At 34.8% G+C, this 12,356-nt stretch overlaps 1 protein-coding gene across 2 annotated transcripts in view; it reads left to right on the top strand.

Moving 5' to 3' along the window:
• Positions 1-9,609, top strand: part of LOC134851579 (uncharacterized) — a 210,817-nt gene extending 201,208 nt beyond the window's left edge. For both annotated transcript variants that reach the window (XM_063867722.1, XM_063867721.1), the window contains 14 exons: positions 641-1,676; positions 1,920-2,111; positions 2,419-2,586; positions 2,885-2,954; positions 3,503-3,611; positions 4,201-4,363; positions 6,912-6,998; positions 7,070-7,158; positions 7,237-7,332; positions 7,546-7,659; positions 7,949-8,242; positions 8,720-8,815; positions 9,285-9,324; positions 9,381-9,609. In XM_063867722.1, the coding sequence (XP_063723792.1) occupies positions 641-1,676; positions 1,920-2,111; positions 2,419-2,586; positions 2,885-2,954; positions 3,503-3,611; positions 4,201-4,363; positions 6,912-6,998; positions 7,070-7,158; positions 7,237-7,332; positions 7,546-7,659; positions 7,949-8,242; positions 8,720-8,815; positions 9,285-9,324; positions 9,381-9,569 (2,743 nt within the window). In that variant the 3' untranslated portion in view covers positions 9,570-9,609. The remainder of the gene's footprint in view (positions 1-640; positions 1,677-1,919; positions 2,112-2,418; positions 2,587-2,884; positions 2,955-3,502; positions 3,612-4,200; positions 4,364-6,911; positions 6,999-7,069; positions 7,159-7,236; positions 7,333-7,545; positions 7,660-7,948; positions 8,243-8,719; positions 8,816-9,284; positions 9,325-9,380) is intronic.
• Positions 9,610-12,356: the final 2,747 nt, after the last annotated feature.

Here is a 12,356-nt window from a genome sequence, read left to right as displayed (position 1 = left end):
TTCAATTCAAGATATCTATGAACTTTTTTAGTTCAATTCAAGTTAATTTGGTAGAAGTTGCATTTGGTAGGAGGTGAAATGCACTCTCCAATGATGAAAGCTGAATTGGCGCTTAAAACATGGATTTCTATTTTTTGAAGGAACAACATACGAGCTGTACAGCTCATTACGGAAAACCGTTGTTGTGCCCTGCTTAAGAACTAAATGCAATTTTTTTGCTTATTTTTCTGGGCTAAATAATGTTGCCTCACCCTCAAGCAACGAGCACAGATCATGGTGGGCCTCGAACATCCGATCTTTCAATTGAGAGGCGGACACGTAACCGCTTCACCGCGGCTCCCCGGCGCTAAAAACAATGGCGCTAAAAACATGATCGATTTCGGAAGTGGAGTTTATTTTTTAGATTTCCCATCGTAATAAAACTTTTTCCTAATGATCCAGTTTTCTCAAATTGGGTTATTTTTATCAAAAAATGCCAATTATAAATTGCTGTTGAAATTCAAAAAGCTTTAAGGCCATTTATTGTTTGTTTGTTATTTGAAAGTTAACATTTTTCAAAAAACAAGTTTTTTCTGTTTCATGGTTGACTTTTTTCCAACTCTGTTGGCTATAAATTTTGAAGACTGAGTAATTGATTCAGGTTTTGTCCGAACTTTCTGTTCGCCTTCAAAGGAAACGAAGGTAGTGTCACGTGGTCACACACAATTGACCCCTTCGTAGCCCTGTGTCCATTTGACCTCCACGGGCAATGTGCAGATAAATTATGCTCGTTCCAACATGCAAAAGACTACGCTCTTACGCGCATGCAATTAGCATGTGATCTGTTAGCATATCTTCACATATCGCCAGAATCTTGCGTGTTTACGGAACAGTCGCTGCAAAAACAAGTGTCGAATAAGAGAGAACAATTTGATGATTTGCAAAAGAAGCTAGAAACCATAGTACAGCAGATAGCGAGAAACGAGTTGGCAAATTTGACAAGATCTCAAATTGTAAAAGATATGGTTAGCTCAGTAAATCGCTCGAGAGTTTCGTCGTTGAAAGCAGGAGAACCAATTCCGGAACACCATATCATGCCTGGAAGCAGATCGTGGCGACCTTTGAACTCTAGAAAACGTCTACATCAAGTGTCAGAACTAGAAACAGTTTCAGATGCCACTCAAGATCCGAAAAAAGCGAAGATTGACCAATCAACGGATTCCAATGACGTTTTAGCGAATGTTCGTTCAAAACTAGAAGAGACCAAAGTTCAAAATGCAATCGAAGTTGCGACCAAGATCCAAAATCAAATCAAAAGCGCAGACCCAAATCAAATTGGCTTGAGGGCATCTCATGACCAAAATGACAGAAACGTTCGATATTTCGATGGTTCATGTGACCGAAAAAGCGCGAAAGAATTGAAAAGTCTTATTCAGTCTGAGAGCGGTGACGTCACAGCTTGGATTGAATTAGCCAAATGGACCGAAAACAACCCCCAAATTAAAAGTCACGAAATCGTGCAAAAAGCAAAGCTCAGTGTGCTAGCTAGATCTCTCGAAGTGAACAGAACTTCAGTGGAGTTGTGGGAGTATTATGTGACGGAGTTTGCAAAGACTAGTTTCAATACAGTGTCTAGTATTGTGAGTTTGTGCAATGAGGCTTTGGCTTACGTGGACTCAGATTTCATTCTTCATTTGGTGAGTTAAGATACATCCAAGTTCCTGAGTTGAAAGTCAATTTCTTCAAAACTTCAAGGATTTTTTGCACTCCCCCGCTTGTTACAAATTTTCTATTTTCACGCTGTTTGTTTATGCGCGATTTCGTAAGGTACTACAATTTACAATTGATTTTTATTTGCAAAGTTTTGTAAAACTTTAATGTGCTTAAATTGTATGTTAGATTTTTTTGTAAAACTTTAATATTTTTAAATTATATGTTAGATCTGTGAGCTGGAGACGAAGGCAAAGAAGAAACTAGAAGTTCTGTCCAAGCTAGTTGACAAAGCACTGGCTCAACAAAAAGGAGTGCTGTTCATCCAACGAATGCTGTTGCTTATCAAAATCAACTTGCTTACTTTCCGGGGTCAAACGCCAGATAAGAACCATGTCGTGAAAGTGTGTGAAAAACTTCAGGTGAGTGCTGTTTCAAAAAAAAAACAATATTTGGTACTATCCGATTTTGAAAGTGTCAATGAACGTAGGTAGTGAAGACACGTATATAGCAAATGCGTCGAAAATGTGTCGCTTTTTTCCGGTTCTCTTGAGTACATTGACTCTTTTCCAACTGTCTTTTGCAAATTTTTTGGAGAATTTTGGAAGGGGATATATCATAAGGAATTGATGTATGCTAAAAACTTCTGCTATAAATGTTGAAAGCGCCAGCGATTGTTTTCAAAATACCTAATCAAATGGCCAACGACTGATAAGTTTTTCTTTATAGAACTTGATCAAAAACGGCAGCACTCTGGTTCATTTTTTGGACCCGAAGCAGTTGTCGTTTCTCTGGCTCATCCTCATCCAGTTGAATGACTCATCTTCTCTCCCGTCTTCACTCGATGTTCACATGGTCGAATTCTTCCCACAGTGGATGCAGAAAAACTCTGAATTTGTGAGTGAAATCCGTAATTGATTGGGAGTAGGTAACACAACAAAATGGCAGCAAATTCTAACTTTCGTCTTGATATCTAAGAGAGATATAATGTTTTTGAGCTCTATTCCTATTTCGGAAACAAATTGGTTATTGCTTTCAGTGTCAACGCAAAGTTTTGCTACGTGAGAAATATATGTGTTATATATGAGTTTTTTGAACGCTTAATATGCTCGTTTTTTAAAGCAAGTCTTTTAAAAGTCTAATCACCTAAAATTATAGTTTGTAAGTTTTGGCAATGTCACTGAAATTGTTTCAGGAGCCGTTTGAAATTGAGTGGGCAACAAGTTCAATATCAGATCTCAGTGCCATTCTGGAAATGTTCGAAGGTATGCATTGCAGCACATCATTTTGCTCTGATTTTAATTGTGTGTCATATTGTTAATGAAGAAGACAGTTGTTTCTTTTTTTTTAAATTTTGTTCCGTTGTTGCTGATTTGAAATTCAAGTGTCTGGTATGTTTGCGTGGAATGAACTTCTATCGAGACATATGAAAGTTTATATGACCTAGTTTTTTTTTTCAAAAATTTTCTTTTTTTTTTCGGCTTTTTGTTTTATTTTATATTTGTGTTGTATCACGAGTGGTGCGAAGCTTCGCTTCATCTCTGTGTTGCATTTTCGATTTGATAAGAAATGTTTCTGCTTAAAAATTGTATTTGCGAATTCCTGAAATATGGAGTTGTACTTGTCCCTGAAAAAATATGGACAGATTTTTTTGCTCACTGAATTGTGAGGAAAGTGTTTTATAGCTGCTTTCAGCTATTTTTAAGTCCCTTCACTTTACGTTTTGCCGATCTATGTTTCTTCGATGCGATTTAATGTGAACTTTGTAATAATTTATACAAAACGACAATGCGATCAGATTTTCTCGTTTCAGTTGCTTCGGAAAGTGTTCGCAGTCACTGCGTGGCTTTGGATCTTCCCAATCTGGAGGCTATGTTCCATATCAGGAGGAACTATGCCAGGCTCCTACACTTCCACAAAGAGTCAGTTCTTTTTCTTGACAAATCAACGCATTTTCCATTAGTATCAAATTATAATCATTTTTGGACAATATTTAAGAATATAGGGTTATCAAAAAGAGCAGAAAGTTGTGCGATGCTGTAAGGTTCTAAAGGTTCTCTTTCTTGAGGCAGTTGTCATGCACGAAAGACAGGATGCTTGAAAGTTTTCAACCAATCAATGTCCTGTACACGGTCCAAAACTGACAAATTTTATCGCTCATTTGCATCGAAATTATGAATAATGAACTCTGATTGGTTGACTTAATATTCGAGCATTCGGTCCTTCGCGCATGTGGATTCTAGCAGATATCTTCACTAGTCGCATTGAAAACACTCAATTTTATTCTACAATTTTTGGACAATATTTTAAGAACGCTCTTATAGGATAATAAAAAGAGCAGAAAGTACTTTGATTAATTGATGTTCTGAATTTTCAATAGTTGTCTTCAAGTGTATGCAAAATTTGGCTTGCGTTGAAGCTAAGAGTTTTGCGCGCAATTTGTGACATGAAAAAAGCATGAAATCGGTTTAAAAAAATTGGTACCTGCTATAAAGCACTGATCTGTTCTAGGCACAAGCGAGCCAATAATCTTCTGCTGGAATGTCTGCGATCTTCCTACACTTGTTTTCTTCCATCCAACCCAGAAAAATGCTGCGAGTTTTTATCTATTTACGCTTTGCAGACAGTTCAGTTTGCCTACAACCCCAATGGAATCAAACCAACTCTGGATTCAGTAAGTTGAACTGTTAAATTCATTCGAGAAAGCAAGAGATTTACTTACAATCCACTAACTTTTTCCATTGGTTGGGAAATTACGTTTTTATTTATGATCAGGTTGAAGTGCATTTTTAAGTTTTTTTTTAAGTTTTTGAGGTTCCGTTTTTTTAAGAGTAATGAACGTAGTGAGTACTCTTATATATGTATAGGTCTTGCTGATTTTTTTTCTTTTTTCCGGAAAAAGTGTTAAAATTTGTTCACGCTCAATTTTGATTTCGCGTTTTGACTTGTGATTTCTTATTAAGTTCAATGCATTTATTTTGTTAAAAGGAAGGCAAACTCCACTCTCGAACAGCAAAATTGTAAATGTCACGAAAGCGTCATCGACTTCTAAAATTGAAAAAATTAAATTACTTATCAGATTTCCCAGCGAAATCAAAAATTTTGACCGTTTTCTCAAATTGGGTTAATTTTAACAAAAAAGTTTCCATCATTAATTGGTCTACAAAATCAAAGAGCTTTAAGGCCATCTAATTTTTTCTTTGAATTTGAAATTCAAAAGCTGAAGATTTTTGAAAAACAAGTCGGTTTGTTTTTCAATTTCTTGCGTTCATTACTCTTTTTCCAACTGTCAGTTGGCTAGATTTTCTCCGACCACTTCACGAAGTGAGGCGAAGGAACTATGTCATATGGTGCGTTGTTTCTCCCGGTTTGACTAATATAAAAAAATAGGGGCCAAGTCTGGTATCACATTAAAAATAAAGTCTGGGGTCAAGTATCACATTAAAGCAATTTCACTCGTTATTTGGATTCCAAGAAGATTTTTTGGTAAATTTTTCTGAGCGTCGAGAAGAACTAGTTTTTGTGCTAATTTACTCGGGGAGTAGACGCAAAATCTAAAGTTATGTGTTGATTAAACTACATGATTTTGCAATATCAATTTTATTCAAGCTCAATCTTTGTTGCATGATATCCAAGAAAAAGTATAAGTTTAGGCAAGTGATTCCTGCTCGGGATGTCAAACCATGTAGTCTCTCTTTTTTGATTTTTTGTTCAAGGCATATGTTTTTGAAAATTCTTGCTTCTTCTTCATGTCGTTTTTGCGCTTCCAGTTTTCCTCCAAGAAACGTTTTTTTTTTGTTTCTGGCCGTTTTCGTTCATGCTCTGTTTTCGCTTGCGATTGGCAAGCGTGATCAAATTGGAGCATATTTTTTTTCAAGTTAACAATTTTTCTTACAGGCTGATTTTCCCAAATTCAAATTTAAGTGCTGATTTCTATTACAGCGTAGCCTTGATATTGCAGTGCTGTTGTGAACTTTTATTTGAAATTTTTTCTAGACGCAAATGCTAAGAGATCGTTTTGCCGCTTCTTCGCTTGTATTTACGAAGCTTACCTTTGCCTGTGTTTAGCATTGGTGTTTAAATTTCAGTTTTTCTCGCTACCCAAAACAATGTGGGTTAGAAATTTTTTTTGTGTCATCACTGTGGTCATCAAATTCAGAGGAGTTTTCAGAGTAACCGGCTGTTCCCGGTATAACCCCAGGTTGAGCAAAAATGCTAGTCATACAATCTTCATCAATGGAAAAATGCTAGTCATACACTTTTCATGCAATTCCATAAGTACAGAAAATTGCATGAAAGGTCTATGATAAGTGATTTTTCATATATGGAAATTGTATGACTAGCATTTTTCCATAAACCAAAAACAATGATTTTTTGCATTTTACTTTCTCAAATGTTTTTTGGATGTGTTCGTAACCGCACACATTGCACCGTGTTTACTCAAACGTAGAGTAACCAAAGGTTTGACCGTCTAGCATTAAAAATTCATCGGAAACGGCTGGAAATGTCTTTGTTCTGTCTTACACAAATAAAATAACGGAAGTATCAAACTTTTAAGTTTAAGCAAAATTTTTCAACGATGATTATTTTTGAAGTTTTAAATTATCAGACATTGATCAAGGCATACATAAACATGCCATACAAAAGAAAGAGGAAAAAGGTTATTAAGCGAAAAGGAAAAAAAATCCAATATTAGTATACACACAAAAAAAAATTAAATTTACAAACTTCGATTTGCGGTTGAAAACACAAATTTTTTTTGAGCCAATTTCAAAATTACTTGAAAAAATTTTTTGTTCTCGCCATCAAAAAAATGATTGTCACACAATTTCCATCTATGGAAATTGTATGATTAGCATTTTTGGACAAAGTTTTTCTTTTTTATTTCGTAATACACCGAATTTTATGCCAAAATAAGAAAAATGTTCTTCGAAAAATTGATGACACCACATTTGCAAAATGTATGAAATTTGAATGACTAGTATTTTTTCATAGGCTTCGTGTATGATTAGCATTATTGGTTTATGGAGGTCAACACGTGACTATAGGGATTTTCTACAATTTATATTTCAATGTTTTTTTTTTTCGTTTTGGTTTTTTTAGCGTTTTCTTAAATTTGCTGAGGTATCTTAGACATTTTGCTCGTGTTTGCGAAGTGTGGTTTGGCTTCAGCTTTGAATTATTGAATGTTTATGTTATTTTGATCCGATGATATTTTTCAGCATTTGGAGAAGATGAATTCTATTGTCAAGAAGCCAACGAAGTTAATAGAGCTATGTGCGGAATGTGCTGAAATATCTCAGAATAAGGTTCAAATTGTTTTCTTATCTGTTTTAATATTCTCATTTAATATTGTTTTAAAAATGGTGTATGTTTGAAGAAATGGCCTGCTGTTACGAGATACTTCGTTGAAACTACGCTCAAATATTTTTTCAATTCTACGCCCGAAGAAATCATTAGTCATTTCAGGTATGCATTTGTGCTTGCTTTTTACTCTATTTATTTTTGGGTCATTCTTGGGCATACTGAATTGTGTTTATGTTTTAGAAGTTTGCTGTATCTGAGTCTGACTGATAGTTTGCAGTGCATGTCTGTCCAACCAGTGGAAGAGTCTCAGAAAAAATATTTAGCTGTTATGTTGTGGTAAATATATCTCTTCATATGGATTCAACATAAAAATCAAACAAGAAATTGAGTTTTTTTCACAATAACGAAAGAATTCTATTTCAAAATTGGGAAAATATCAGGATCAATTTATTAGCATCTGAAGTATTAGGATGTTGAAGCTGAACACATTTGTTCGTCCGAAGTTTGAATCATGGAATTGGACGATACCACTGTCGTCTTGCTGTTTAGTTTCCACCTAGAACTAGAGAAGAGGAATGACGAAGTTGTGAACAGTTATGAAGAAGCACTCGAATCAGAGTTTGGTCAAAAATGCACTGAATCTAAACTCACTCTATGGTCAAGGTTCGTTATATTAACTTTAAATTTTTGTATTGCGGTTTTTTATTATTCGATTATCAATGTTCGATGTAATATAAACAGCTAGCAGGTTTGTAGCAATTTTTAGTAACTTTTTTTATCTTCTGAGCTTTCCCAAACCGCTGAAAAAGCATCGGGCGGCCGGACGTATGAAAGTAATATATCTATGGTCAGAAGGTGGAATCCCAGCTGGAGTAGAATATGACCCCTCCAATCTTCTACTGATTGTAAATGTTAAGTAGGCTGGAAATGTTAAGTAGACTATTCCTTTCAGCTACTTGAGTTTCATGATTCGTTTCATGAAACTGAACAAAAACTCGGACGCTTCTGCATTTGCGTGCGACGTACTCAAAGATCCTCAAAATGCAGTCATGGTGCTATTCCAAAAAGCAGTGAAACAATGTTGCAACATAGTTGAAGATGGCATGTATGCGTGTTGTGAGAGCTACTGCCAGAGTCTGGAGAGACTGGCGAAGATTGTGCTTCCGAATCTGGCTCTGGAGCCGAGGATTGTCATGATAGAGTTGCTGATGGAGAAATTTCCAAAGAATATCTACCTCATGAAAACGTAAAAGAGTAACTTAATTTTAGAATTAGAACATTCGAAAAGTCATAATTGAGCTTGATTGAGTTCCCAGCAATTTCTTAATGAAGAAGAACGTAAGTATTTATGTTCTTAGCATTCAAATTTCCAGCGAAAAAGCTATTAAAAATGGACAAAGTAAAAGGGCCACAACATAGTTATTATGATTTTTACTGTTCAGTGAACATAAAAATATTTAGCTCTCAGAACTTGAGAAGAATTGTTCTTTATAATTCAATTATCCAAATTACTCTAAATTCAGCGAAAGATCTGGAATTATCATTCTTCAAAGAACGGGATTCGGAAAACATTGTTAAGAATAAGCATTCCTAAGCTCTTCATAATTTAAAAGTTGCGTTGATTAATTCCTGCTTTGTATATATCTTATGGGCCATTCTAATTTAAGGTTGCGCTTCTTATAGTTATTAGAGCAGAGATGTTTTTGGGGGTTCGTTTGTGCAGATATGACGTGGTGGCCAAGTACAATCTGCGTGGAGCACAGATCAGATGTTCGATGGCACTGGCTGATACGAAGCCATGTGTGGAGCTGATCCAGATGTTAGTATGTTTCCGATGTATTCTCTAATCTTCAAAATGAATTCTTTTTGTATCGTCATTAAGGATTGTTTCGTTTTTTTTGGGACCACCTCTTCTCGCAAACAAACAAAATGAACCAAAAAAATGTGCGTGGTCGGAGCATATTGTACTATTTGCGCAGCAACCAGCTGTTCTTGGTAACTTGAGCCTTTAAGGAACTCATTAGATCAGTTGTTTTTTAGTTACTTCATTTCTTGCAATATGTTTAACTGGTTGCTATTTGAATTGATTGATATTGATAGATCTAGCCAGCTATCAAATTATTGTCTTAAATTTTAATCTATCAGCATTGTTTTACTGTGAAGATAACTTTTTACTAATATAGATGTATGAAAAACTGTAAACAATCTGCAGTAAGTCCAAATTAGAGTTCAAGGTTAGTGTAGTTTCTAATTTCAGCAGTGTAAATTCTAACTTTGTTGTGATTTAGGGCGGTGCAGATGAATCTTCAGGCAGATGACTTATCAGAGGTAAGTACAAATATAATTCCAACTTTTGAGTTGTGGTGTTGTATGTCGTGTTTCAGGCTTTGAAATGTGCGCGTTTGGGTCGTGACGCTTTCCCCTTTGTGGGTAAATTCTGGTGTGAGGAGTTGGTCATCTTGTGCTGTGCTTCGGAGTCGTGTAAAGACATTCCATGTGTCGTTCAGCTGGCGAGTGAGAGAGGAGGACTTGATCTGGGTGATTTTGTGAGCCCCGTTTTATCAAAAAATTAGATTACGCAGATAGATGCATACCTAACTTATTTTGAGTTCAAATACATACTTTGAAAAATAAGTGTTTTTAAAATTGAGATGCGTTTTGTAGAACGAATTAGAACGAAGTGAACGTTTTTTTTACAGCTGTGATTACCAAGTGTTTTCAAATAAGGTACTAGACTTCTTCATGTCTGGTTCAAGTTGTCAACATTTGTCTGACAGAAATACTTGAATCACGTGGTAAAGCACGTGAGCCAACGTTTCGTAACATTAAACTGATCAACAAACTCTGATTCGCGTGCCGAATGTGAGTGTAGCGGAGCGAAGCGGAGAAAGCGTTCGCTACTTGTCATGCTTTGTTACGGATTGTCGCTCGCTACGAATTGTTTCTATCCGGTGCAATAATATTTTCTTTTACGGGTTGCACTCATGCAGACAGCTTTAATTGCTACTTTTATAACTAATTTTCACTATATATCAAACCTTTTTTGGTATATTGTTAATCGTTACACAAAATTTTTTCTCTTCAATTGCTTTGGTACTTTTTGCTTAAAACCTTTTAAAACTATATATCAAATAGTTCAGATGATTTTTATCCAAGTATGTTCGCCGAATTTGTTTTCGAGTCTTTTGGTCGAATAATTTTTGAAGGAATCTTTACATTTTCGAAATTGTTTTTTTTTTCAATTTCAAATTTTGACAAAGAATTATATTATCTTGAATTATTTGCTTTAGCGAGCGTAGTATAATAGTACGACTTTTCTTTTTCCCAGCCTAAGTAGCAAATGTTGGTGCCACTTATGGTGTCACCTTCACGGCTTTTTGATTGCATGTGCTTTGACATTCGATTAGTAATAAGTTAACACAGTTGATGCATGTATAATTCGGCAAAAGAACCGAAAAAAGCTATTTGCTTTAAACAACAGTACAATAATAAAAACACATATTGAGTTTCATATATTTTCACTTATTTCAATAAAATCACATATTGAGGAAAATTTCAGAAGCCGATTCGCAATTTTTTGAAATGCCTAATTTATACATAATTTGGTTTGATGCTTCCCAAATTTGTACATGCAAAATTAGTGTGAAATCCTTCAGTTTGTTATATTCCAAATTATTACATGCAAAATTATGACTATTTGTATTTTGTGCCACTTTTGCTGCATAGCACTCGCCACTATTTATTAGCATTCGTACTTCACGGTTTTTCGATTGCATGTGCTTTGACATTCGATTAGTAATAAGTTAGCACAGTTGATGGATGTATAATTCAGCAAAAGAACCGAAAAAAGCTATTTGTTTGAAACAACAGTACAATAATAAAAACACATATTGAGTTTCATATATTTTCACTTATTTCAATAAAATCTTATATTGAGGAAAATTTCAGAAGCCGATTCACAGTTTTTTGAAATGCCTAATTTATACATAATTTGGTTTGATGCTTCCCAAATTTGTACATGCAAAATTAGTGTGAATGCCTTCAGTTTGTTATATTCCAAATTATTACATGCAAAATTATGACTATTTGTATTTTGTGCCACTTTTGCTGCATAGCACTCACCACTATTTATTAGCATTCGTACTTTTTTGGCTACCGTTTGTAAATTATCAAGGGCGCGTGGCGCAGATGAGATGACAGGGGTCCCTAAACCCATAGTCGTAGGAGCGAATCCGCCGCAGCAAAAGTTTTTATGTTCAAGCTTTTTGTTATCTTTTCTTATCTTATTTCACTTTATAGAGCTGCTTTTTCGTCGTTTTCTCGCTACTGTCTGTAAAGAGCAGCTTCGACTCTGTCTCGAAAATATAATTCTTAAGCATTGAATTAATCTGAAAGTCTGTCGGGTCGAATTCGAGATATACTAATTTTTTTTTTTACAAATTCGAGGCTTATTTCTTATTGTTTTTTATGAGCCGCTTTTTCATATCTTTCCCACTAGCGTTTGCAAAGTGCAGCTTCCCCTCTTTTTCTTATTTTATTAAGTATAAAAGAAGGAAGTGATTTTCTTTTATATAGGTGTTGATTTTTTTCAGGAAAAGTCTGAAAATGCTCAAATAACTACAGAAGTGTATCGTAATATTCATGCATTTATGAGTTTGTGAATTGTTGTATATTCACTTTTTGAGTTCAATTCAAGTTTATTGCTTATAGATTGGTTGATTATGAATAGTGAATGTAGTGAGTACTCTTATATAGGTATGGGTGATTTTTTTGGTTTTTTTCTCAGGAAAAAGTCTTTTAAATTTTGTTCACATTTGGCCACGAAAAACGAGATCGACCTGTAATTTGAAAAATGGAAATCAGTTATCAGATTTCCCAGCAAAATAAAGTTTTATCTATTAGTCCAGTTTACTCAAATTGGATTAATTTTGTCAAAAAAGTGTCAACCATAAGTTGGTCTACAATTTCAATGAGCTTTAAGGTCTTTTTTCCCGAAATTCAAAAGTTTTTTTTTTCAGTTACCTTGCGGTCATTACTCTTTTCCAACTGTCAGTTGGCTATGTGTCCATGTTTCGAAAGTAAATTTGGTTTTAAGATTTCTCAGCGGAAAAATTGTTTTCCCAGCGTTTATCCATTGATCCAGTTTTCTTCAATTAGGGTAATTTCGAGAAAGTGCGTTAATAATTGCATTCATATAGATGTGCATTCATACGTAATAATGCTTTTATGAATGTTTTTAGATGAAATGTACTTTTTGAGTTCAATTTATTTTCATCCACTGAAAGTTAGGTAAATTGCACTCTCCAAAAAAGAAGGGGGAAAATGCGCGAAAAAACGTGAACGACTTCTAGTTCGAAAGT

This window comes from Symsagittifera roscoffensis, chromosome 7 (assembly GCF_963678635.1).
Source record: "Symsagittifera roscoffensis chromosome 7, txSymRosc1.1, whole genome shotgun sequence".
NCBI classification, from domain to species: Eukaryota; Metazoa; Xenacoelomorpha; order Acoela; family Convolutidae; genus Symsagittifera; species Symsagittifera roscoffensis.
This window is presented reverse-complemented; position numbering and strand designations above follow the sequence as displayed.